We start from the raw sequence: 27581 nt of genomic DNA on the forward strand, positions 1-27581 counted from the left end.
ATTGTGCTACTCGGATAATCCGGCACTGAACACGGCTCAGGGGACGATGACACCGCACACCGAGTGCTTCCCCAACGCTCTGACTCCCCCTGTTGCTGCTCCTCCACAGGCCGGCGAGGAACCCGACCCGGTCCAAAAGAAGGTGAGTGTCTTGTAGTCCTCATTACATCCGCGTTGACTCGGCCAGTCACTCACTTTGCCAGTCACTCACTCAGCGAGTTACTCACTCTGTCAGTCACTCACTCTGCCAGTAACTCACTCAGTCAGTCAGTCACTCACAATTCCAGTCACTCAGTCAGTCACTCACTCACTCTGCCAGTCACTCACTTAGCGAGTTGCTGGCAGTGGGTGGTGGGTGTGCGTCAGTGCGTGGTGGATGTGCAGCAGTGCATGGTGGTTGTGCAGCAGTGGGTGGTGGGTGTGCGTCAGTGCGTGGTGGGTGTGCAGCAGTGCGTGGTGGTAGTGCAGCAGTGCGTGGTGGGTGTGCGTCAGTGCGTGGTGGGTGTGCGTCAGTGCGTGGTGGTTCGTGCAACAGTGGGTGGTGGGTGTGCGTCAGTGCGTGGTGGTTGTGCAGCAGTGCGTGGTGGATGTGCAGCAGTGTGTGGTGGGTGTGCAGCAGTGGGTGGTGGGTATGCGTCAGTGCGTGGTGGATAGACAGCAGTGTGTGGTAGGTGTGCAGCAGTGGGTGTGCGTCAGTGCGTGGTGGATGTGCAGCAGTGTGTGGTGGGTGTGCGTCAGTGCGTGGTGGTTGTGCAGCAGTGCGTGGTGGAAGTGCAGCAGTGTGTGGTGGGTTGTGCGTCAGTGCGTGGTGGTTGTGCAGCAGTGCGTCGTGGATGTGCAGCAGTGCGTGGTGGGTGTGCGTCAGTGCGTGGTGGGTGTGCGTCAGTGCGTGGTGGTTGTGCAGCAGTGCGTCGTGGTAGTGCAGCCGTGCGTCGTGGATGTGCAGCAGTGCGTGGTGGGTGTGCGTCAGTGCGTGGTGGGTGTGCAGCAGTGCGTGGTGGTTGTGCAGCAATGCGTGGTGGTTGTGCGTCAGTGCGTGGTGGGTGTGCGTCAGTGTGTGGTGGGTGTGCAGCAGTGCGTGGTGGGTGTGCAGCAGTGCGTGATGGTTGTGCAGCAGTGCGTGGTGGGTGTGCGTCAGTGCGTGGTGGGTGTGCGTCAGTGCGTGGTGGGTGTGCGTCAGTTGCGTGGTGGATGTGCAGCAGTGCGTGGTGGGTGTGCAGCAGTGCGTGATGGTTGTGCAGCAGTGCGTGGTGGGTGTGCGTCAGTGCGTGGTGGGTGTGCCTCAGTGCGTGGTGGATGTGCAGCAGTGCGTGGTAGGTGTGCGTCAGTGCGTGGTGGGTGTGTGTCAGTGCGTGGTGGATGTGCAGCAGTGCAGCAGTGCGTGGTGGTTGTGCGTCAGTGCGTGGTGGATATGCAGCAGTGCGTGGTGGTTCTGCAGCAGTGCGTGGTAGGTGTGCGTCAGTGCGGGGTTCGTTGTGCAGCAGTGCGTGGTGGGTGTGCGTGGTGGGTGTGCGTCAGTGCGTGGTGGGTGTGCGTCAGTGCGTGGTGGTTGTGCAGCAGTGCGTGGTGGCTGTGCAGCAGTGCGTGGTGGGTGTGCGTCAGTGCGTGGTGGGTGTGCAGCAGTGCGTGGTGGGTGTGCGTCAGTGCGTGGTGGGTGTGCGTCAGTGCATGGTGAATGTGCAGCAGTGCGTGGTGGATGTGCGTCAGTGCGTGGTGGTTGTGCGTCAGTGCGTGGTGGTTATGCAGCAGTGCGTGGTGGGTGTGCGTCAGTGCGTGGTGGATGTGCAGCAGTGTGTGGTGGTTGCTGGCAGTGGGTAGTGGGTGTGCGTGGTGGTTGTGCAGCAGTGCGTGGTGGGTGTGCGTCAGTGCGTGGTGGTTGTGCGTCAGTGCGTGGTGGTTGTGCGTCAGTGCGTGGTGAATGTGCAGCAGTGCGTGGTGGTTGTGCGTCAGTGCATGGTGAATGTGCAGCAGTGCGCGGTGGTTGTGCGTCAGTGCGTGGTGGATGTGCAGCAGTGCGTGGTGGTTGCTGGCAGTGGGTAGTGGGTGTGCGTCAGTGCATGGTGAAAGTGCAGCAGTGCGTGGTGGGTGTGCGTCAGTGCGTGGTGGTTGTGCAGCAGTGCGTGGTGGGTGTGCGTCAGTGCGTGGTGAATGTGCAGCAGTGCGTGGTGGGTGTGCGTCAGTGCGTGGTGGGTGTGCGTCAGTGCGTGGTGGATGTGCAGCAGTGCGTGGTGGGTGTGCGTCAGTGCGTGGTGGTTGTGCAGCAGTGCGTGGTGGGTGTGCGTCAGTGCGTGGTGGTTGTGCAACAGTGCGTGGTGGGTGTGCATCAGTGCGTGGTGGGTGTGCGTCAGTGCGTGGTGGGTGTGCGTCAGTGCGTGGTGGGTGTGCGTCAGTGCGTGGTGGATGTGCAGCAGTGCGTGGTGGTTGTGCAGCAGTGCGTGGTGGGTGTGCGTCAGTGCGTGGTGGTTGTGCATCAGTGCGTGGTGGTTGTGCGTCAGTGCGTGGTGGGTGTGCACCAGTGCGTGGTGGGTGTGCGTCAGTGCGTGGTGGTTGTGCAGCAGTGCGTGGTGGCTGTGCAGCAGTGCGTGGTGGGTGTGCGTCAGTGCGTGGTGGGTGTGCAGCAGTGCGTGGTGGTCGTGCAGCAGTGCGTGGTGGTTGTGCAGCAGTGCGTGGTGGGTGTGCGTCAGTGCGTGGTGGTTGTGCGTCAGTGCGTGGTGGTTGTGCGTCAGTGTGTAGTGAATGTGCAGCAGTGCTTGGTGGTTGTGCGTCAGTGCATGGTGAATGTGCAGCAGTGCGTGGTGGATGTGCAGCAGTGCGTGGTGGTTGCTGGCAGTGGGTAGTGGGTGTGCATCAGTCCATGGTGAATGTGCAGCAGTGCGTGGTGGGTGTGCGTCAGTGCGTGGTGGGTGTGCGTCAGTGCGTGGTGGTTGTGCATCAGTGCGTGGTGAATGTGCAGCAGTGCGTGTTGGTTGTGCGTCAGTGCATGGTGAATGTGCAGCAGTGCATGGTGGTTGTGCGTCAGTGCGTGGTGGATGTGCAGCAGTGCGTGGTGGTTGCTGGCAGTGGGTGTGCGTCAGTGCATGGTGAATGTGCAGCAGTGCGTGGTGGGTGTGCGTCAGTGCGTGGTGGGTGTGCGTCAGTGCGTGGTGGTTGTGCGTCAGTGCGTGGTGAATGTGCAGCAGTGCGTGGTGGGTGTGCGTCAGTGCGTGGTGGGTGTGCGTCAGTGCGTGGTGGATGTGCAGCAGTGCGTGGTGGTTGTGCGTCAGTGCGTGGTGGGTGTGCGTCAGTGCGTGGTGGGGGTGCAGCAGTGCGTGGTGGGGGTGCAGCAGTGCGTGGTGGGGGTGCAGCAGTGCGTGGTGGGGGTGCAGCAGTGCGTGAGGGGAGTGTGGCCGTGCGTGTTGCTGTATGCGGCGGTGCAGGACAGCACGTCGGTGGAGAGCGAGGATGCCTGGGTGTCGGCCTACAAGTACACGGGCGGCACCACCAACATCCATCCCTACCTCTCCGCCCTGGTCAACTACGCCCAGCCCGTCAAGTTCCAGAACTTCATCGTCGCAGAGGGTAGCACCACCCTCACCACTCTCACCACCCTCACCACCCTCACCACCCTCACCACTGACCACTCACCACTCTCACCACCCTCACCACCCTCACCACAGAGCACTCACCACCCTCACCACTGACCACTCACCACCCTCACCACTGACTACTCACCACCCTCGCCGTGACCGTGGTGCGTGCTGCTGTGTGTGTCACCAGAGAGGAACATCCACTACAACATGTCCTCCTTCAACGAGTCCGTGGGCCTCGGCTACCTCAAAACCGGCGCCATCGAGCTCGTCAAGTATCCTCCCCCCTACGCACACCGGCACCACACACCTGGGAGACAAAGGCGGGTGGGATGGAGGCCCCAAGTCCACTCCACCACCCGCCACGTGCCTCCGATGAGCGCGGTTGGCTACGTTTACGGTGCGAAAGAAGTACACGTGTGCGCGCGTACCTTTGTGCGCGCGTACCCTTGTGCACGCGCACACGGGTACGCGCGCACACGGGTACGCGCGCACGTGTCGTGGTTAGCGGAGGGTGGAGGGCGCTCGCTCGCAAGTTAGTGAGTGCAGGCCCAGAGGCCCTGGAAACATCAAGCGGCCAGCAACACACGGCAACACCCAGCCACACCCAGCCACACCCAGCCACACCCAGCCACCCCCAGCAACACAGCCACACCCAGCCACACCCAGCAACACGGCCACACCCAGCCACACCCAGCCACACCCAGCAACACAGCCACACCCAGCAACACCCAGCCACACCCAGCAACACGGCCACACCCAGCCACACCCAGCCACACCCAGCAACACGGCCACACCCAGCCACACCCAGCCACACCCAGCCACACCCAGCAACACAGCCACACCCAGCAACACCCAGCCACACCCAGCAACACGGCCACACCCAGCCACACCCAGCAACACGGCCACACCCAGCCACACCCAGCCACACCCAGCCACACCCAGAAACACAGCCACACCCAGCCACACCCAGCCACACCCAGCAACACAGCCACACAGCCACACCCAGCCACACCCAGCCACACCCAGCAACACGGCCACACCCAGCCACACCCAGCCACACCCAGAAACACAGCCACACCCAGCCACACCCAGCCACACCCAGCAACACAGCCACACCCAGTCGCACCCAGCTGCACCCAGCCACACTCAGCAACACAGCCACACCCAGCAACACCCAGCTACACCCAGCCACACCCAGCAACACAGCCACACCCAGCGACACCCGGCAACACCCAGCCACACCCAGCCACACCCAGCAACACCCAGCCACACCCAGCCACACCCAGCCACACCCAGCAACACCCAGCCACACCCAGCCACACCCAGCAACACAGCCACACCCAGCCACACCCAGCCACACACGGCAACACTCAGCCACACCCAGCCACACCCAGCAACACCCAGCCACACCCAGCCACACCCAGCAACACAGCCACACCCAGCCACTCCCAGCCACACCCAGCAACCCAGCCACACCCAGCCACACACAGCAATACGCAGCCATACCCAGCCACACCCAGCCACACCCAGCAACACAGCCACACCCAGCCACACCCAGCCACACACGGCAATACCCAGCCACACCCAGCCACACCCAGCGACACCCAGCAACACAGCCACACCCAGCCACACTCAGCCACACCCAGCCACACCCAGCCACACCCAGCCACACACGGCAATACCCAGCCACACCCAGCCACACCCAGCTACACCCAGCAACACAGCCACACCCAGCCACACCCAGCCACACCCAGCTACACCCAGCTACACCCAGCAACACAGCCACACCCAGCTACACCCAGCAACACAGCCACAGCCAGGCACACCCAGCCACACCCAGCAACACAGCCACACCCAGCCACACTCGGTAACACTCAGCCACACCCAGCCACACCCAGCGACACCCAGCGACACCCAGCGACACCCAGCCACACCCAGCCACACCCAGCCACACAGCCATACCCAGCCACACAGCCATACCCAGCCACACTCAGCAACACATCCACACCCAGCCACACTCAGCCACACCCAGCTACACCCAGCAACACAGCCAGGCACACCCAGCCACACCCAGCAACACAGCCACACCCAGCCACACTCAGCCACACACGGCAACACCCAGCCGCACCCAGCGACACCCAGCCACACCCAGCCACACACGGCAAGACCCAGCCACACCCAGCCACACAGCCACACCCAGCCACACCCAGCAACACACAGCCACACCCAGCCACACACGGCAAGACCCAGCCACACCCAGCCACACCCAGCCACACACGGCAACACCCAGCCACACCCATCCACACCCAGCCATGCACAGGCACACACACAGCAACACACAGCCACACCCAGCCACACCCAGCAACACACAGCCATACACAGGCACACACACAGCAACACACAGCCACAGGGTGGGTGCTTTCGGGAGTCGATGACTCACACGCATCGAACATGTGATGACGCCGCCGCGTGTACACGCACACACTCATGCGTGTGTTTTGAATTAAGAACTCATTTATTTGAAACAGTTTTTTGGGCTAAGTTTGTGTCCTTCCCCGACACCTCCAATGAGTACGGTTGGCTTTGTACGGCGCGAAAGAAGTTCAACATACCATTGGAACCTCATTTGCCAGTAAAAATATGATAATTGGTTTTTTACCCTTCTATCTGGCAACAAAACTGACACCTTTTTTGTGCGCCTTTTGGCGTCATCTGGTCCAACCCATGTGAGACTAGGCTCTAAGGAAAGCTGCCTCGGGTGTGGACCAATCAACTTCAAGGACAGTGCACATTATCAGAGTTATGTTTTTTGTTTGCATTATGACTGCAGGTATTGTGGTCTATGTAAACATGACTCCTTGTAAAAAAGGTGTCAGTTTTGTTGCCAGATAGAAGGGTAAAAAACCAATTATCAAGTTCAACATACATACACCGATACACGCTTTACACCTGTAACTTAAACGACTTGGCTCGGCTACACAGCCCCTCTAATCGTGTTCATGCACTCCCGAGCGAAGCCCTTGCACGCGCGTGGCGGCCGGGCTCACCCTGCCTGGCCGCACCAGGTAGGGGCGGGCGCGCAGCCTCTCTCCCCTCGCGCGGGTTACTCCGGGGAGCCGCCCCAGACCTGCGAGACAGTGACCCTTGACCGCTGCAGCTACAACAAGCGGCAGATGAGCCGCATCTATCCCCGGGGAGGCCGCGTGGACTCCTCCAACTACATGCCGCAGGTCTTCTGGAACGCCGGCTGCCAGATGGTGTCCCTCAACTTCCAGACGCCAGGTGATTTCACAGCAGCAGCTCAGGGCAGCGCCAGTCTGGTGTGGAGCACAGCTGTGGACCCCTCACGCCACCAACCTGAAGCTTGTGGCGCTGTCTCTGTCTTACTACCCAGATCTGGCCATGCAGCTCAACCAGGGGAAGTTCGAATACAATGGATTCTGCGGGTAAGTGATTCAGGGCTTCTCAAAGTCCACAAACCACTGCTGGTGTGAGCGGTGGGGTCATGGTCATGGCACCGAACTTGTAATCCACAGGGTGCCGGTCCAATACTATCTCCCGGCATGGCAGCTGAAATAATCGCGCAAGCTTCTTAAATCCCCTGCACCGCCTCTGTCCACCCAGTTTCTTGGCTGCTATAAATTTCCCTCGTGATGAGCCACTTCCTTGAGCTATCGTTTGCGGCCAGGTTGCTTCTGAAAAAGAGCTACACAGCTCAGTGGCCCGTGCCTGGTAAAATAAAAAAAATAGTTATTTAGCGATGTAAAGGTTTACGCCACAATCAATCAGACGGTCGCGTGTGTTGGTGGGGTAAAGTTAGGGGACGCCCACCTCTTGCAACGCGTCTAGTCAGCATGGAAGCATCGACCAAATCCCCTGTAAAGCTCCTTATAGCGATGGCCTTTCTGTCAGCAGGGGTGCAAGCGAGCAGTTGCAGGGCTGCACCTTTACAGGTTGCCTACAGCGTGGCAGCAGCAGTGCCACTAGGCACTGCTGGTAGTGCTCTTGGTGAGGTTCCATGAACTGGGACCGGATCTCAGAGCGAGTTCAGTGGCTGGTCGCCGCCTTTGGGCAAAACTTAAATCAGATTCTCTCTCCACCGCGCTCGCACCTGCCTACCGACACCTGTGTACCAACACATTCATACTGGTTGTAACTGTCCAGTTAGAGAGGACGACCAGGTTAAACAGTGAAGTAGCGATCCTGAGTCTCTGTCCTCTTAACATCCCGACCCAAAAGTTTTAACGGATAAAACAAACTTTTCTAAAAACAAAGTAGAACAATGAAACAAATGGAAATCGGTGCGAAAGCAACTGCGTAAAAAAAGATCTGAGACAAACAACCGATAAAAGATATTGTGCACACGGCATCGTGTCTGTGTGTCACGGGCGCACGGGTGTAGACATATACATGTAGACGTGTACGTATAGACGTGTGTGTGTGTGTGTAGACGTGTGTGTGTGTAGACGTGTGTGTGTGTGTGTAGATGTGTGTGTGTAGACGTGTGTGTGTGTGTAGACGTGTGTGTGTGTAGATGTGTGTGTAGACGTGTGTGTAGACGTGTGTGTGTGTAGACGTGTGTGTGTGTAGACGTGTGTGTGTGTAGATGCGTGTGTGTGTACACGTGTGTGTGTAGACGTGTGTGTGTGTGTAGACGTGTGCGTGTCGAGGAACCTGCTCACGCGTCTGCGCGTGTGCAGGTTCCTGCTCAAGCCGGACTTCATGCGGCGCCCCGACCGCACCTTCGACCCCTTCTCAGAGACGCCCGTGGACGGAGTCATCGCCGGCACCTGCTCCGTTCAGGTGCGCCCCACAGGCACGCGGCGCTCTTCATCGCGTTCAGGTCCATTCGGTTTCACCGCCGAGATCTCGAGATGCTGGGGAAGTGTCTCGTTTGCAAGAGCGACCGACCCGTCTCTTAAAGGTCACATGGGTGGGGGGGCGAACCCTTTGTCTTTGCGCCGCGTTGCGTGAACACGCGCAGGTCATCTCGGGCCAGTTCCTCTCCGACCGGCAGGTGGGCACCTATGTGGAGGTGGACATGTACGGGCTGCCCACCGACACGATCCGCAAGGAGTTCCGCACTCGCCTGGTGCCCAACAACGGCCTCAACCCCCTCTACAACCAGGAGCCCTTCGTCTTCCGGAAGGTTCGACCCCACCGCCACCCGGCACCCCCCGCGGCCCGAGGGCTTCGCTCCGCCAGGTTACCAGGTTCTGGGTTGCGAGGTTCCTAGGTCCCAGGTTACCAGGTTCTTACGTCCCGGGTTGCGAGGTTCCTAGGTCCCAGGTTACCAGGTTCTTACGTCCCGGGTTGCGAGGTTCCTAGGTCCCAGGTTACCAGGTTCTTACGTCCCGGGTTGTGAGGTTCCTAGGTCCCAGGTTACCAGGTTCTTACGTCCCGGGTTGTGAGGTTCCTAGGTCCCAGGTTACCAGGTTCTTACGTCCCGGGTTGCGAGGTTCCTAGGTCCCAGGTTACCAGGTTCTTACATCCCGGGTTGTGAGGTTCCTAGGTCCCAGGTTACCAGGTTCTTACGTCCCGGGTTGCGAGGTTCCTAGGTCCCAGGTTACCAGGTTCTTACGTCCCGGGTTGCGAGGTTCCTAGGTCCCAGGTTACCAGGTTCTTACGTCCCGGGTTGTGAGGTTCCTAGGTCCCAGGTTACCAGGTTCTTACGTCCCGGGTTGTGAGGTTCCTAGGTCCCAGGTTACCAGGTTCTTACGTCCCGGGTTGCGAGGTTCCTAGGTCCCAGGTTACCAGGTTCTTACATCCCGGGTTGTGAGGTTCCTAGGTCCCAGGTTACCAGGTTCTTACGTCCCGGGTTGCGAGGTTCCTAGGTCCCAGGTTACCAGGTTCTTACGTCCCGGGTTGCGAGGTTCCTAGGTCCCAGGTTACCAGGTTCTTACGTCCCGGGTTGTGAGGTTCCTAGGTCCCAGGTTACCAGGTTCTTACATCCCGGGTTGCGAGGTTCCTAGGTCCCAGGTTACCAGGTTCTTACGTCCCGGGTTGTGAGGTTCCTAGGTCCCAGGTTACCAGGTTCTTACGTCCCGGGTTGTGAGGTTCCTAGGTCCCAGGTTACCAGGTTCTTACGTCCCGGGTTGTGAGGTTCCTAGGTCCCAGGTTACCAGGTTCTTACGTCCCGGGTTGTGAGGTTCCTAGGTCCCAGGTTACCAGGTTCTTACGTCCCGGGTTGCGAGGTTCCTAGGTCCCAGGTTACCAGGTTCTTACGTCCCGGGTTGTGAGGTTCCTAGGTCCCAGGTTACCAGGTTCTTACGTCCCGGGTTGTGAGGTTCCTAGGTCCCAGGTTACCAGGTTCTTACATCCCGGGTTGCGAGGTTCCTAGGTCCCAGGTTACCAGGTTCTTACGTCCCGGGTTGTGAGGTTCCTAGGTCCCAGGTTACCAGGTTCTTACGTCCCGGGTTGTGAGGTTCCTAGGTCCCAGGTTACCAGGTTCTTACGTCCCGGGTTGCGAGGTTTCTAGGTCCCAGGTTACCAGGTTCTTACATCCCGGGTTGCGAGGTTCCTAGGTCCCAGGTTACCAGGTTCTTACGTCCCGGGTTGCGAGGTTTCTAGGTCCCAGGTTACCAGGTTCTTACGTCCCGGGTTGCGAGCTTCCTAGGTCCCAGGTTACCAGGTTTCTACGCCCCGGGTTGCGAGGTCCCTCGTTGACCCCGGCTCCCCCAGGTGATCCTGCCGGACCTGGCGGTGCTGCGGATCGCCGTGTTCGACGACAGCAACAAGCTCATCGGGCAGCGCATCCTGCCACTCGACGGGCTGCAGACGGGCTACCGGCACATCTCGCTGCGCAACGAGGGCAACAAGCCGCTGTCCCTGCCCACCGTCTTCTGCAACATCGTCCTCAAGACCTACGTCCCCGACGGCTTTGGAGGTCCGCGCTCGCCGGCGCTCGCCGCCGTTCGCCCTCACTAAATTGGCTGACCGCGCTCGATCCAATGGAGTTCACCAGCGCTCGGCACACTCACCAAACAGCGGCATGCTCAACTGCACGAACTACAGTTGCCGCGCTCGTCCGAGTGACGCTCACCACATTCAGCAACATTCAGACACCTTCGACCCGGTGGGCCGGTCCATTCCGATCGCCCGTGGGCTGGTCCGTGTGGGGAAATTACAAATTAGAGTAAAGATATGAATATTTATTTTCATAAAAATATTTTATTACCTGTAATATCTATGCTTCATTGCTTATACAGTGAGGGAAAAAAGTATTTGATCCCCTGCTGATTTTATACGTTTGCCCACTGACAAAGAAATGATGAGTCTATAATTTTAATGGTAGGTTTATTTGAACAGTGAGAGACAGAATAACAACAACAAAATCAAGAAAAACGCATGTCAAAAATGTTATAAATTGTCTTCTTAGGTTTTTTCGGTAAAGTCACGTAGAAAGTAAAATAAAATAAAAACAAAAATCACGACGTTTCGGAGGCAACACAAGTCTCCGTCATCAGGTGGGACCGTCACAGCCAGATTAGCTGTATCAAGTGAGGCAATGATTCAAGATGTAATCCCTTAAAAGCGAGTTGAGGGGGGAGGGAGAGGGAGGGGGGAGCTCATCAGACTATGGTAGCCAATGAAAGGAACGTATCGGGAGGGAGGGGGGGCGAGGCCAAAAGGGTGGGCGATGGACGTGGAAGCGCTTGTGCGCAAGCGGCCAATTACTGCACACGCCAACCAATGGAGCGATTGTGCGCAAGCGGCCAGCCACTGCACTCGCCAACACAATGGGCAGAGGAGGAGGGGAGGTCTAATACACATGATAGACAAAAGAACGAAAATGATGATGGGTACAAACTTAGGGGGAGCTCATCAGACTATGGTAGCCAATGAATGGAACGTATCGGGAGGGAGGGGGGGGGCGGGGGGGGGGCGAGGCCAAAAGGGCGGGCGACGGACGTGGAAGCGCTTGTGCGCAAGCGGCCAATTACTGCACACGCCAACACAATGGAGAGAGAGGGGGAGGGGAGGTCTAATACACATGATAGACAAAAGAACGAAAATGATGATGGGTACAAACTTAGGGGGAGCTCATCAGACTATGGTAGCCAATGAATGGAACGTATCGGGAGGGAGGGGGGGGGGCGGGGGGGGGCGAGGCCAAAAGGGTGGGCGGCGGACGTGGAAGCGCTTGTGCGCAAGCGGCCAATTACTGCACACGCCAACACAATGGAGAGAGATGGGGAGGGGGGGTCTGATACACATGATAGACAAAAGAACGAAAATGCCCATGTTTATACCAATGCTGGCTGAACAATGAAGAGAGTACTGTTAAAATAACTGGGGATGTTAACACTCGGTAAAGTACAGTGAAATAGTGCCTGTCAGATAAGATGGTCCAAAAAATTTGTGATTAAGTCTTTTTTGCGTGGTTGATAACATCTTTCCAATGATTACTAAGTTTGTACCCATCATCACGGTTGAAATTATGTCTGTGTTTGTATATTTGTATGGCTTCGTGTACAAACCTTTGATGGTAGCCGGGAGGTTTGCAGAGAACCTTGGTCTCGGAAAAGACAATTTCATGAGAGCCCACCGAGTTGTAGCAATGATCGGCCACGGCAGAAGAATCAGTTCTGCCGTGTTTCAGATCTGACTTGTGCTCGCGGACACGATCAGAAACATGACGTTTCGTTTCTCCAATGTAGCAATCACCACAAATGCAACTCAATTTGTAGACTCCAGGATACTGTAAGTCAGGAACGACATCCTTCACAGATGGAATCAGATCACGGATTTTATGCACTGTACTGAATCGGACTTGGATCTTATGTTTGTTTAGAATTTTGGAGATCTTTTTGGTCACGCCAGCTATGTATGGTAACGTGATGGTTTTGGTCGGAGTTTCATGTGGCTGTTTCTGTGTGGTGGGAGAGACAGCTTGGCGGATAGTACGGTCAGAGTAACCGTTCATCCTGAGGGCCCGATGTACATGTCTTAATTCACCGGTCAGGTGGTGTTTGTCAGAAATGCCATGTGCTCTGTGGTATAGCGTTTTGATGAGAGAGTTCTTTTGAGATGGGTGGTGGTGGGAATCCGGTTTCAAGTAGGAGTCTGTGTGGGTGGCTTTTCTGTAGACAGAATGTCCCAAGGAACCGTCAGGACTCCTCTCAAACAGAATATCCAAGAATGGTAGTTTACCGTCTTTCTCCACTTCCATGGTGAATCTGATGGATGGGTGTCTAGAATTGATGTGGTCCAAGAAGTGGTTCAATGCTGGGAGGCCATGTGGCCAGATGACGAAAGTGTCATCCACATATCTCTTCCACAGGGAAGGACGCAGGGTGGATGTCTGGATGGCGTCTGATTCAAACTTTTCCATGAATATGTTGGCTATAACTGGTGACAAAGGGGAGCCCATAGGGGTACCCTCATTCTGTTTGTAGAAGGTGCCATTCCAGGTAAAATAGGTGTTGGTGAGGCAATGCCTAACCAGCGCAGGTGCATCAGAATTCAATCCATGTTGGACTAAGTCCTCAATTATTGTTAGGGTGTCCGGTACTGGGACTTTGGTAAACAAAGATACTACATCAAAGCTGACGAGGATGTCATCAGGAGATAGTACCATGTCCTTAACCATAGAGACTAATTGGGTTGAGTTGAGTACTGCTGAAGAGGTCTTGCCTGTGAAAGGGAGCAGAGTATCTGATAGAAAACGGGCTAGTTTGTACGTAGGAGAGTTTATCGTCGACACAATGGGTCGTAGCGGGGTGCCTTCCTTATGGATTTTGGGAAGACCATAGAGTCTGGGAGGTCTTGCCGCCGATGGTTTTAGAGAGGGACATTTGCTTGGTTCGATTAGGGAAGTCGAACTCGTGATGATACTGTTGGTTTTCGTCGTTAGGCTTTTAGTGGGATCGTTTTTAATTTTGGAGTAACGATCCCACTAAAAGCCTAACGACGAAAACCAACAGTATCATCACGAGTTCGACTTCCCTAATCGAACCAAGCAAATGTCCCTCTCTAAAACCATCGGCGGCAAGACCTCCCAGACTCTATGGTCTTCCCAAAATCCATAAGGAAGGCACCCCGCTACGACCCATTGTGTCGACGATAAACTCTCCTACGTACAAACTAGCCCGTTTTCTATCAGATACTCTGCTCCCTTTCACAGGCAAGACCTCTTCAGCAGTACTCAACTCAACCCAATTAGTCTCTATGGTTAAGGACATGGTACTATCTCCTGATGACATCCTCGTCAGCTTTGATGTAGTATCTTTGTTTACCAAAGTCCCAGTACCGGACACCCTAACAATAATTGAGGACTTAGTCCAACATGGATTGAATTCTGATGCACCTGCGCTGGTTAGGCATTGCCTCACCAACACCTATTTTACCTGGAATGGCACCTTCTACAAACAGAATGAGGGTACCCCTATGGGCTCCCCTTTGTCACCAGTTATAGCCAACATATTCATGGAAAAGTTTGAATCAGACGCCATCCAGACATCCACCCTGCGTCCTTCCCTGTGGAAGAGATATGTGGATGACACTTTCGTCATCTGGCCACATGGCCTCCCAGCATTGAACCACTTCTTGGACCACATCAATTCTAGACACCCATCCATCAGATTCACCATGGAAGTGGAGAAAGACGGTAAACTACCATTCTTGGATATTCTGTTTGAGAGGAGTCCTGACGGTTCCTTGGGACATTCTGTCTACAGAAAAGCCACCCACACAGACTCCTACTTGAAACCGGATTCCCACCACCACCCATCTCAAAAGAACTCTCTCATCAAAACGCTATACCACAGAGCACATGGCATTTCTGACAAACACCACCTGACCGGTGAATTAAGACATGTACATCGGGCCCTCAGGATGAACGGTTACTCTGACCGTACTATCCGCCAAGCTGTCTCTCCCACCACACAGAAACAGCCACATGAAACTCCGACCAAAACCATCACGTTACCATACATAGCTGGCGTGACCAAAAAGATCTCCAAAATTCTAAACAAACATAAGATCCAAGTCCGATTCAGTACAGTGCATAAAATCCGTGATCTGATTCCATCTGTGAAGGATGTCGTTCCTGACTTACAGTATCCTGGAGTCTACAAATTGAGTTGCATTTGTGGTGATTGCTACATTGGAGAAACGAAACGTCATGTTTCTGATCGTGTCCGCGAGCACAAGTCAGATCTGAAACACGGCAGAACTGATTCTTCTGCCGTGGCCGATCATTGCTACAACTCGGTGGGCTCTCATGAAATTGTCTTTTCCGAGACCAAGGTTCTCTGCAAACCTCCCGGCTACCATCAAAGGTTTGTACACGAAGCCATACAAATATACAAACACAGACATAATTTCAACCGTGATGATGGGTACAAACTTAGTAATCATTGGAAAGATGTTATCAACCACGCAAAAAAGACTTAATCACAAATTTTTTGGACCATCTTATCTGACAGGCACTATTTCACTGTACTTTACCGAGTGTTAACATCCCCAGTTATTTTAACAGTACTCTCTTCATTGTTCAGCCAGCATTGGTATAAACATGGGCATTTTCGTTCTTTTGTCTATCATGTGTATCAGACCCCCCCTCCCCCTCTCTCTCCATTGTGTTGGCGTGTGCAGTAATTGGCCGCTTGCGCACAAGCGCTTCCAAGTCCGCCGCCCACCCTTTTGGCCTCGCCCCCCCCCGCTCCCCCCCTCCCTCCCGATACGTTCCATTCATTGGCTACCATAGTCTGATGAGCTCCCCTTAAGTTTGTACCCATCATCATTTTCGTTCTTTTGTCTATCATGTGTATCAGACCCCCCCTCCCCCTCTCTCTCCATTGTGTTGGCGTGTGCAGTAATTGGCCGCTTGCGCACAAGCGCTTCCACGTCCGTCGCCCACCCTTTTGGCCTCGCCCCCCCCCCGCCCCCCCCCTCCCTCCCGATACGTTCCATTCATTGGCTACCATAGTCTGATGAGCTCCCCCTAAGTTTGTACCCATCATCATTTTCGTTCTTTTGTCTATCATGTGTATTAGACCTCCCCTCCTCCTCTCTGCCCATTGTGTTGGCGAGTGCAGTGGCTGGCCGCTTGCGCACAATCGCTCCATTGGTTGGCGTGTGCAGTAATTGGCCGCTTGCGCACAAGCGCTTCCACGTCCATCGCCCACCCTTTTGGCCTCGCCCCCCCTCCCTCCCGATACGTTCCTTTCATTGGCTACCATAGTCTGATGAGCTCCCCCCTCCCTCTCCCTCCCCCCTCAACTCGCTTTTAAGGGATTACATCTTGAATCATTGCCTCACTTGATACAGCTAATCTGGCTGTGACGGTCCCACCTGATGACGGAGACTTGTGTTGCCTCCGAAACGTCGTGATTTTTGTTTTTATTTTATTTTACTTTCTACGTGACTTTACCGAAAAAACCTAAGAAGATGATTCCTTGCAGTCACGAAAGCTTCAAATCTAGAATGTTATAAATTGATTTGCATTTTAATGAGGGAAATAAGTATTTGACCCCCTCTCAATCATAAAGATTTCTGGCTCCCAGGTGTCTTTTATACAGGTAACGAGCTGAGATTAGGAGTACACTCTTAAAGGGAGTGCTCCTAATCTCAGCTTGTTACCTGTATAAAAGACACCTGTTCACAGAAGCAATCAATCAGATTCCAAACTCTCCACCATGGCCAAGACCAAAGAGCTCTCAAAGGATGTCAGGGACAAGATTGTAGACCTGCACAAGGCTGGAATGGGCTACAAGACCATCGCCAAGCAGCTTGGTGAGAAGGTGACAACAGTTGGTGCGATTATTCGCAAATGGAAGAAACACAAAAGAACTGTCAATCTCCCTCGGCCTGGGGCTCCATGCAAGATCTCACCTCATGGAGTTGCATTGATCATGAGAACGGTGAGGAATCAGCCCAGAACTACACGGGAGGATCTTGTCAATGATCTCAAGGCAGCTGGGACCATAGTCACCAAGAAAACAGTTGGTAACACACTACGCCGTGAAGGACTGAAATCCTGCAGCACCCGCAAGGTCCCCCTGCTCAAGAAAGCACATATACATTCCCGTCTGAAGTTTGCCAATGAACATCTGAATGATTCAGAGGACAACTGGCTGAAAGTGTTGTGGTCAGATGAGACCAAAATGGAGCTCTTTAGCATCAACTCAACTCGCCGTGTTTGGAGGAGGAAGAATGCTGCCTATGACCCCAAGAACACCATCCCCATCGTCAAACATGGAGGTGGAAACATTATGCTTTGGGGGTGTTTTTCTGCTAATGGGACAGGACGTCACCGCATCAAAGGGACGATGGACGGGGCCATGTACCGTCAAATCTTGGGTGAGAACCTCCTTCCCTCAGCCAGGGCATTGAAAATGGGTCGTGGATGGGTATTCCAGCATGACAATGACCCAAAACACACGGCCAAGGTAACAAGGGAGTGGCTCAAGAAGAAGCACATTAAGGTCCTGGAGTGGCCTAGCCAGTCTCCAGACCTTAATCCCATAGAAAATCTGTGGAGGGAGCTGAAGGTTCGAGTTGCCAAACGTCAGCCTCGAAACCTTAATGACTTGGAGAAGATCTGCAAAGAGGAGTGGGACAAAATCCCTCCTGAGATGTGTGCAAACCTGGTGGCCAACTACAAGAAACGTCTGACCTCTGTGATTGCCAACAAGGGTTTTGCCACCAAGTACTAAGTCATGTTTTGCAGAGGGGTCAAACACTTATTTCCCTCATTAAAATGCAAATCAATTTATAACATTTTTGACATGCGTTTTTCTGGATTTTTTTGTTGTTATTCTGTCTCTCACTGTTCAAATAAACCTACCATTACAATTATAGACTGATCATTTATTTGTCAGTGAGCAAACGTACAAAATCAGCAGGGGATCAAATACTTTTTTCCCTCACTGTATATGCTCTCAGTTGGCATTAAGTCCCCACACAATCGACAGACCCAAAGTTTCTTCCTCACTCGCCCCATTCGTTTTTTTTGGACCCAGCCCCAAATGGACCCAGTGAGGATCGCACGGCAATTTGGGCCCCGATGTTGTCGTGCCAGTCCGTCACTCGCCCACGACCATTAAATCACCCAAATCCCGGCACTCTCCAGCACTAAACCACACTCGCCAACGGCACTCGCACCAAAGTCGGCACAACGGCAGGCACGTTTGCACGCGTGTGCCGTCGCTCGCTGTCGATCTTCGTCATCGTTACCATCGTCGTTGTTGCTCCATCGTCCCCGCGTGCTACCGCAGACTTCGTGGATGCGCTGTCGGACCCCAAGCGCTTCCTGTCGCAGGCGGAGAAGCGCGCCAACCAGATGCAGGCCATGGGCATCGAGGCGGTGAGTGTCTCAGCCGTGCGCCGGTGACGAACGAACAGTGCGACGCTCGTGCAGGGTCGAGGGGGCTCGTCACGGCTTGAGGTGGAGCACGCAGTCCCTACCTCGGCTGCACCTGATAGAGGTCGATTCTGCGCTGGGCAGCCGTCAGCGTGATTGGGAATCCAGCACTCACCGATGATTCACTCGCTCCAGTCACTCACTCATCGGTGGTCAGTCGCCTAATTTATTCTTTGTTGTTGTATCTTTACTCGCAGATGCTGGACATCTGCGAGTAAAGATTCTGATTATGATGATTCATTCTTCTTTTTTTATTGCCGCTACCACTAAACCAAGTGAAGGGATGCGTGAGCGAGATGCACTCTGATGGACTTTGCCTTTCAGAGCGACATAGGGGACGTGCCCGAGAGCCGAGGCAGCGTCAACCGCGGCGCCGCCACTCCCCAGACCAGCGCCACGCAGAGCCGCGCCACGCAGAGCCGCGCCACGCAGAACCGCCCGGCTCCAAGCGCTGGAAACGGCGCCGTGCCCGGCAAGGCCAGCAAGGGTACGGCTCCCGGCTCCCGGCTCTTCAGCCACGACGTCGCCCCCCCACCCCCCGCGGTGCCGATAAGCGGTCGCGGGGACGTCGCCGCTTGTGACGGAGGCGTGCGGTCAGAGTCCGGCAGGCTGCCCTGGCTAATACCGTGGTGGCTGCGGTTCAGTCCGGGAATGGGCATCTGTGTTTGCTGCATTGAACTTTATGGTGATAAATTGCAACAGTTTGATAGTCGCAGGGTGACTGAGAAATATATCCGGGGTTTGTCCGTGCGAAAAATGATTTGCAAACCAGTTACTGTACAGTCATTGGGACACAATGCGATCGTCGCTCACGACAGGAGTCTTGAGACTCAGTGAGTCTTTCCTGGGTAAATAAGCGGAATCATGATAATGACCTTGGCCTTCTCTTCCCTGTTTCCACCCCAGACGAACCCCTGGTGCCTCCCGTGTGTGTGGACACGCTGAGACACTCCAAGGTGCGTGAATGTGGCCCTTGACGGGCAAAACAAACGAGCATATGTGCACGCATACACACACAAGTGCCGAGGCACACCCACGCGCGCGCACACATGCACACGCACACTGTAGCTGGTGATAGGAAGTGGAAATTTGATCTGATCTCAACCTCGATACGAGACGAGCCACGCTGGCTACCGATCACACACACACACACACAGGGATGTTTATCGGCTTCGCCTGCTCAGCTACAAGAGTCTGTACCAATCCGCACCATCCAATCTCACCAAGCAGCGTGTACCGGCAGCCGCAACGGAACCCGATTGACACCGTGGTGGTGAGATGTCAACTATCTCACCTGGTCTACAGGAGGTTGTGGGTTCGATCCCGGCCCTGACGCCTGCTGTATATTTGTAGTTTGCATACTCTGCCTGTAGTTGCGTGGATTTTTCTCTTGGTCCTCCGGTTTTATCCCTCCACATTTAGAATCAACATGCGTTTCGAGCATTTGGCTGCTAGAAATGTCCACGTGATAAGCCACTTGATTGAGCTATGATGTGGCCAGATCGCTTGTGAAAAAGAGCTTTACAGCTCAGTGGGCCTTACTTAGTAAATGTTTAAAAAAAGTTTAGTTTTTTGTTTTTAGTCTACGATCCGCAGCCCACGGCGATCGTGCTGCTGCCGTAGCACGAACCTCGTGCGGCGATACGGTCAGGGCAGTGTCACCGGCGGCAGGTGTTCCGGATTCATCCTTGAGCCGGAGCCATTTTTGCACGCACACATCGCGGCACATTCGTGATGGATTGGACTCGTCATGAGAGCGCGCGGCAACAAGGGTTCACACTTACCGCTGCTGCTGCTGCTGCTACTGGCGCCTGGGCGAGTGGCACGTGGCGGCGGCGGCACATGGCGGGGCTCTCGTTGTTGCTGCAGTGGCGATGTGGGGCGAGGTCCTCAGAGTGTCGCTGCATGCGTGCATGCATGCATGCCTGCATGTCTGCATGTCAGTGGGGAGCGGTAGTGTCGTGGTTAGCACGCTGCATTACGAACCTGGCGACCCGGATTCGATTCCCACTCATAGCCAACACTGGTGATTATCTAAACCGGTACTGGACCTCCCCTAGGTTGACTCAGCCTCAAATGAGTACCTGGTGCGATGTGTAAACATCGTCACTAGGGAGACAAAGGCAGCCGGACGTGGCGTTGGCCACCCACACCCTCGTGTGCTGTGCCGGCCTTCATATGTGCTCGCTGATAGCACTTGCTCCAACAGTCTCAGGCTATACAGGGGTTCTTTGTCTTTGTGCGTGTCTGCACCGGCAGTCATTCCTCAAGCTTCTCAAGAAGCAGGAGAAAGAGTTGACCCTTCTCAAGAAGGCCCACGCCAAGGTAGGTCGCTTCCCCCCCCCCCCCTCGTCGTCGTCATCCCTCTCTTCGTATACCCAGCGGACGTTGGCGGTGCAACGATGGTGATGCAGAGGTGATAAACTATAAACTATTTAAAAATATATATTTTACCAAGGCCCACGAAGCTATGTGACTCTGGCCACAAATGATAGCTCAACGAAGTGGCTTATCATGTGGACAAATACAGTGGTACCTCGGAGATCGAACTTAATACGTTCCAAAACCGTGTTCGAACACCGATTTGTTCGACCACCGAATCAATTTTCCCCATAAGAATGAATGGAAATAGCATTAATTGGTTCCCCACCCAAGGATGCTCCTATTATGGGCCATTTTTACACAAAGTTTACAATGTTAAAATACAGTACAGTACATAAAAGCATACAAAAAACAAGATACACAGTTATAATGAATAGAATAAATGAACATTGAACTTCACTTTACCTGTAGTAAGGAGAGTGGATGGCTTGAGTGGAAGGTGGTGAGGAGGGGAGGAGGTGTCGGTGTTGCTTGGAAGGGGAGCCCCCTCCATAAAAACGTTGGGTAACTGCCCTTCTGGGGTTCTTTCTTTTCTTTGCCTTTTTTCTAGCACTAACTGTGATTCACTTGAGGGCCTTTTTACTAACCGTTTTAAGAGCCATTGTGTATGGATAAACACAAAAAAACACTAAAATTAATTAAATTAACGAAAAAGTTAACGGAACGATGTTTTGCGGTTCTGCACTGGGTGAGAGCTACGCGTCAACTGGGTCATTTCGCCTTTGTCTCGGTCGCCCTGGCTACGCGTCTCGGCCCAAACAGGTTCTTTACAGTTGTTCGACCTCCGAATTTTTGTTCGATGTCCGGGGCACAAAATGGTCGAAAAGTTTGTTCGATCACCGAATTGTTCGAGTTTTGGGGCGTTCGATCTCCGAGGTTCTACTGTACTCTAAATGCATATTTTTTTGCGTGGAGGGCCCGGATAAAAATGCACGTGATCACAGTGAGGGAGAAATACAAACTCCAAATAAACAACAGGTGGCAGGGTTGGGATCGAACCCACAACCTCCTGTATACCAGGTGAGATAGTTAACATCTTGCCACCGTGGTGAGATGATGTGACGGCGGTGATGCGGGGGTGATGTGGCAGTGATGTGATGCTGTGGTGATGATGCGGTGATACCGTGGTGGTGACGTGGTGACGTGGTGATGACACGGTGATGACGTGGAGATGACACGGTGATGACGTGGTGATGATGCGACAATGATACCGTGGTGATGACGTGGTGATGCTGCGACAGTGATGACGTGGTGATGACGCGGTGATGGCGCGGTGATGGCGTGGTGATGATGCGACGATGATGCGACAGTGGTACCGTGGTGATGATGTGGTGTTCAAGTTCAAGTTAATTTATTAGGTATAGCCCTGTGAGCCATTCGGCTCTTGAATCGGGTGCAACCGCAACAAACAAAAAACTAAAACATGAACATGTGACTAAGTGCAAACAGAAAATCCAAGAAAAGACAGCGAAATATTGCAGAAAAAACACCGTACACCAACGCTGTGTGCAAAAATCCCAGTGGGATGCAAGTCAAACAACAACAACCACAAGACAACTTAGATTAAGCCCATCAGTCTAACTCTGTACTACAACAAACAAACATGGCTAAATCAATACACTTTTCGAAATCACCAAAATAAAGCCATGAAAGCAATGAAAAAGCAATCATAGGAACTGTGACGGAATTTTCACAATAAATGGCATAAACAACATGTACTACCAAAACCCTGCAGCCATAGCTGGCTGCATGAGTCACTCCACAACAGCAGGAGCATCAATCGGAGCATTATAATTTTTTAATGCACCTTTAAGATCAGCACACTAAATCAAAACACAGGTCATACTTTGTAGCGATCATCCGGAGCGAAACATTTTATTTTAGGCCACTGAATAGCACTGGCAGCCAGGGGTGTACAACTCCTCTAGAGCAGTTTTGAGTGAAGATCTCATAGGTAGTGACGCAAGTTTCAATTTATCGGCAACAGCATTCCAGACCCTGGGGGCATCAATAGCAAAGGCCCTTCCTCCAGTATATGTATGGCAATAGGGAATATGAAGCTGGTAAATGAGTGTAGACCTTAGGTCAAAATTTTCTTTGAAACGGAGAGGAGATCCAGCAGGTAATCTGCGGATTTTTTTGCAAGTACATCATGAATAAATAAGATCTGGTGCACAAGCCGTCGAACATTCAGAGATGTTAAGTTTGACCCAATGTAGAGATCACAGTGGTGAGTCCTATATGGGCAGTTAAATGCAAATCTTAAGGCCGAGTGATACATTGAGTCAAGCTTCTTCAGTACAGTACTTGGGGCTGATTTATACACAATGTCACAGTAATCAAGTAGAGGCAGTACGGTAGCTTTTATCAATTCCAAACGGAACATAGGGGGGAAGCAGTGCTTGTGTCGATATAGAAAACTAATTTAAATTTTTGTCTTTTTCCCAATGTAATCAATGTGATCTTCAAAATTCAGTTTTGAATCCAGGATGACCCCAAGATACTTATAGATCTTGACTTGCTCTATTTGATCATTATTTAAGGAATGTAATTGGGGGAAAATAACTTCCCGCTTTAGTCCTGGTGAGAAGCATAGCACCTTGGTTTTGGCAGGATTTAGGACTAGTTTAAGAGCAACTAGCTGATGTTGTAGTTTGTTGAAATCACTCTGGAGCTTAGCAATCACGTCATCCGGAGAGCGGCCAGCAGTAATCAGTACCGTGTCATCTGCAAAAAGATTTACCCTGGAATAATCCAGTTCAGTGCCCAAGTCATTTACATAAAGAGAGAACAAGAGGGGGCCGAGAATGGAACCCTGTTATCTTAACACTGTTTGACCTCCAACCATCTGTGAATACAGTTTGGGTGCGAGAAAAGAGGTAATTTTTTAACCATTTTACTGTGTTTTCGGAAACACCGAGACAACTTATTTTACTAAGCAGGATGTTGTGGTCTACTGTATCAAAAGCTTTGAACAAGTCAAGAAAAAGACAGGCGCAGTACTGCTTATTATCAAGGCTACTGTAAATGTGATTCAGAGAGTCTAATGCAGCAGATGTGGTGCTGTATTTTTTCGGAACTCAGATTGTTTTAGATGTAATAGATTGTTGGCGGGCAGGAAACTGCTAATTTGGTAGTTCAATAATTTTCAAAAATTTTCATCAACGGGAACAAAATTGAGATAGGTCGGTAGTTATTTGGATCATCTTTAGGGCCCCCTTTGGGAAGTGGACGAACATAGGAATGTTTCCAATGTAGAGGAACTGATGCTTTTTTGATGGACAGGTTGAAAATATGGGCTATAGGTTTGTATATTAGGTGACCAACAGTTAGTAGAGCAAAGACGGGAATACTATCTGCTCCGGTAGAGGAGGACCCTTTGAGGTAGGACAGTTGTTTCAGAACATTACTTTCGTGGATTGGCTGAAAACTAAATTCGCTTAATGTTTGGATAGGGGTGTAGGAATTTGCATGAGCAGGGGTGACTCCCAATACATTATCAAATAGGGTACCAGCTTCAGAAAAATGAAAGTTAAAATTGTCAACTATTTTTTGGGGATCTGAAAAATATTCCCCATTTCGGTTAAGCTGAACGGGCAGATTATCTGTTTTGGATGCCTTTTCGATACATTTGATTGTTTTCCAGAAAATCCTGGCATTTCCATGAGATTCAAGGAGAGTGGAAGAGAAGTAGTCATTTTTTGCATGCCGTATTTTTTTGACGCATCTATTCCTTAAAATCCTATATTCTAGCCAGTCATTGACCAAATTACTTTTCTGAGCACATGCCCAAGCCTTGTCCCTAGTTTTCATGAGCTTTGTAATCAAAGGATCAAACCATGGTGGACGGTTGCCTTTAGTTTTAAATTTAACCAACGGAGCATGTTTGTTAAGAATTTGGAGAAACGTGTACCTGAAAGTCTCCCAAGCCGTAGTCAGGTTTGGAATATCACAGACCTTGTCAATATCCGAGTGAAGCACATCATTAGTAAATGCCTGAGTGCTGAAGTGTCTCATGGAGTGCTTCTCAACCAATTTAGGGGGGGCTTTGGGTCTGGCTGATGATCTCACCCCAAAAATGAAGGAGTGATCACTAAGGTTATTACCCAGAACACTAGTCAGTGCGAAATTGTGAGGGGCATTTGTCAATAGGACGTCAAGCAGAGATGACTGTCCCGGATTTTTTAGGTTGGGTCTTGTGGGGACATTTATTAATTGAAACAGGTTAAATTCATCTGCAAAATTTGTGGTCACGGCCGACGGGTTTAGCCAATTCCAATTTAGATCACCCACTAAGACTATTTCACCTTTAGGGAGGCCCCCAAGAAGCTCTCTCAGTGCAGATGCAGCTTCAACATCCTTCCCACTAGGCGGTCTATAGCAGCACACAACCAATATGTGTTGATTATTAGGGAGAATTATTCTGAGAGCCAGACCTTCAAAGCTACATGTTACCGTGGTGATGATGTGACAGTGATGACGCGGTGATGATGCGACGGTGATGATGCGACGGTGGTGACGCGGTGGTGACGTGGTGATGATGCGACAATGATACAGTGGTGATGACGTGGTGATGACGTGGTGCTGATGCGGTGGTGTTGCTGTGCACAGGCGCAGGCCAGTCTCCAAAAGACGTTCACGGGGCAAGGAGAGAAGGCGGCGAACCAGTACGAGCGCGAGCGCAGCTCCATTCTCAAGCAGACAGAGAAGACCCTGGCTAAGAAAGGGTAAACCTCCCCGTCTTCTACTCTCCAATTGCCCTCATCCACCCTTCATCTCGGCTCCACCCTCCTCGCTTCACCCTCCCTGCTCCACCTTCACCGCTCCACTCCCTCGGCTCTATCCTCCCCGCTCCACTCTCCCTGTTGCACACTCGCTGACGCCGCTCGTTTCGACCGAGCCGAGCGCCTCCGAGTACGAACGTGTGCTGCGCCGTGGGTGTGTGTCTGCCCTTCCCCAGCGAAGGTCACTGTGCCGGCCTGCAGAAGGAAACGGAGAAGCGGGTGGAGGAGCTTACCGCCGAGCACCAGCGCAAGGTGAGGCCTCCACCGCACAGGACAGGCACCACGGTGTGTCGCGACGACCATGGGTCCCGTGAACTTTGCTCGGGGATTCCTCCTCCGCCCGCGTTGAGGACTCGGTCTCTACCAGACACTGACTGTGTTGTCTCACCACTCCACTGTCTTCAGTAACCACCTTTTGGGCCTCCTGTGCTGAGAGACTGAGTTAAAAACGGAGCACAGAGCCAACGGTCCGCAGCCAAGAGCGGGACAGCTCACCGCCTTCGCGCGCATCTGGTCCGCCACTTGAACAACAAAAGTTATTTAGTTTTTCACACATCAGCCACACGGCATTGGTTCAAGATCGCCATGGCAACGTTGTCTACGTTGCCATGGCGTTGTCTACGTTGCAATGGCGTTGTCTACGTTGCCATGGCGTTGTTGTCTACGTTGTTGCACAACCCGACCGACGGCACGACCGCCTCACGTCCCGTCCCGCGCGGAGCAGACGCAGGTGCTGCAGGCGGAGCGGGCGCGCGAGCAGGCGGCGCTACAGGCGCTGCAGGCGCGCAGGCAGGAGGAGGCGCGGACGGTGCACGCCGCGCAGCAGGACGAGCTGGTGCGCGCGCTGCTGGCGGGCGCGCACGAGCAGCAGCTCCGGCAGCTGCAGCTCACGCACGAGCGGTGAGGGCTACCGCCGCCACCGCCGCCACGGGGATCGTCTTGTCAGTTTGCGAGTCTCAGGCCCGGGGTCGCCACGTGCCCGGGTTTGACGCAGACGGGTCCGGGAAAAGGCGCCCGTGTCTCGGGTGGCGGGAATTGATTCCAACCAAGATCTGCTGCTATAGTGCTACTCCTCGTATTTATTACGTCGAGATGCGTCGCAGCAGGCTGCATGGTGTGGATAGCGTCAGGCTGGCCGATAGATGTGTGCGGCGTCAGTCTGTGGGAAAGGTGGCGACCCTGCACCTTGAGCTCCTCCTCCTGGCTAACTCCACTGCCTTTTTTCTCTCCGCCTGATGACGACCGCTTGTGTTGCGATCAAAACGTCGTGAGTTTTTGGTTTTGATAATTTTTTAAAATTTTATTCTTATTCTATTTATTTTATTAACTTCTATCTACGTGACTTAACCGAAAGAACCAAAGAATATGAACTCCACTGCACTTTGCCTTTCAGAGTGACGGTGGATGTGTGTGGGTGTGTGAATCTATGGGCCTATATGCAAGTCTGTGGGTCTCTACATGAGTCTGTGAGTCTCTATTTCTTACCGCGGGTCTCTATTTGGGAACCCACCGCAAGTACATTCCTGTTTTTCATTGAATCCACCTGCACGCGTTGGCACCCGAGACTGGGAAACCCGAGGCGGACACTGCAGCCTCCGCGGACTGGACGCACGCGCAGAAAGTCCCATTTTCCGAATGGCGATTGCTCGTATCGGTTACTGCTTGGATGGTGCCTTTTGTTTTGCCGCTGGCCGCTTGACGTTTTTATGCGTTGGGCCTGGACTTCCCAGGGACACGAAGCAGCTGGAGGGGACCCAGGCCAAGCAGTCGATGGAGGAGAGCAAGCTCATCAGCCAGGACCACAGCATCAAGAACAAGGCCGAGAGGGAGCGGTAGGGCCCTTGCGCTGGCATTCACCCAGCGTGCACTTGCCATTTTACTATTTCTATTTGACCAGGTAAAGCCCACTGACCTATGTAGCTCTTCTTCAGAAGTGACCTGGCCACAGATGATAGTTCAACGAAGTGGCTTATCATCATGTGGAAATTTATAGCAGCCAAATACTCTTCAATGCACGTTGATTCTCAATGTGGAGTGGAAAACCGGAGGACCCGCAGAAACATCTACGCGACCACGGGGAGAGAGACATGCAAACTCCAAATATACAGGCGTCAGTGTCGGGATCGGAGGTGAGGTAGTTAACATCTCCTCGCCACCGCGGCACCCTTAACATTGACAGTCTTTCTCTTTGCATACTGTTTACAGTCTGTTACTCTATAACGCGGTGGTAGTTGCGTTTCTGAAGAACACCAAGTTATGAAACAATTGCGTTATAATAATAACCATTGATTCAATGGGAATTAAGGCGTTAAGGGGTTAGTAGAGTTCGAAAACTCCAGCATGACTGACATTTTTCATGATAATTGATTCTATTACTGTCAATTTGACGTGTTCTTTTATAATGACTGTGTTTTAGTGCGATAAAACAATTAGTTAATTAAATAAACACGTGAAAATTTGTGAAAAATGCACGTTACA

At 53.0% G+C, this 27581-nt stretch overlaps 1 protein-coding gene across 3 annotated transcripts in view; it reads left to right on the forward strand.

Moving 5' to 3' along the window:
• Window positions 1-27581, forward strand: part of LOC144729815 (1-phosphatidylinositol 4,5-bisphosphate phosphodiesterase beta-4-like) — an 84020-nt gene that overhangs the window by 51967 nt on the left and 4472 nt on the right. For all 3 annotated transcript variants that reach the window (XM_078610325.1, XM_078610327.1, XM_078610326.1), the window contains 16 exons: window positions 110-142; window positions 3417-3558; window positions 3757-3841; window positions 6727-6851; window positions 6964-7015; window positions 8270-8372; window positions 8554-8718; window positions 10251-10455; window positions 17792-17880; window positions 18262-18424; window positions 18844-18893; window positions 20197-20262; window positions 24931-25046; window positions 25280-25355; window positions 25828-26003; window positions 26834-26935. In XM_078610325.1, coding sequence (XP_078466451.1) covers window positions 110-142; window positions 3417-3558; window positions 3757-3841; window positions 6727-6851; window positions 6964-7015; window positions 8270-8372; window positions 8554-8718; window positions 10251-10455; window positions 17792-17880; window positions 18262-18424; window positions 18844-18893; window positions 20197-20262; window positions 24931-25046; window positions 25280-25355; window positions 25828-26003; window positions 26834-26935 — 1748 coding nt within the window. The remainder of the gene's footprint in view (window positions 1-109; window positions 143-3416; window positions 3559-3756; window positions 3842-6726; window positions 6852-6963; window positions 7016-8269; window positions 8373-8553; window positions 8719-10250; window positions 10456-17791; window positions 17881-18261; window positions 18425-18843; window positions 18894-20196; window positions 20263-24930; window positions 25047-25279; window positions 25356-25827; window positions 26004-26833; window positions 26936-27581) is intronic.

The sequence above is a fragment of the Lampetra planeri genome, chromosome 33, assembly GCF_965212315.1.
Source record: "Lampetra planeri chromosome 33, kcLamPlan1.2.h2, whole genome shotgun sequence".
Lineage (NCBI taxonomy): Eukaryota > Metazoa > Chordata > Hyperoartia > Petromyzontiformes > Petromyzontidae > Lampetra > Lampetra planeri.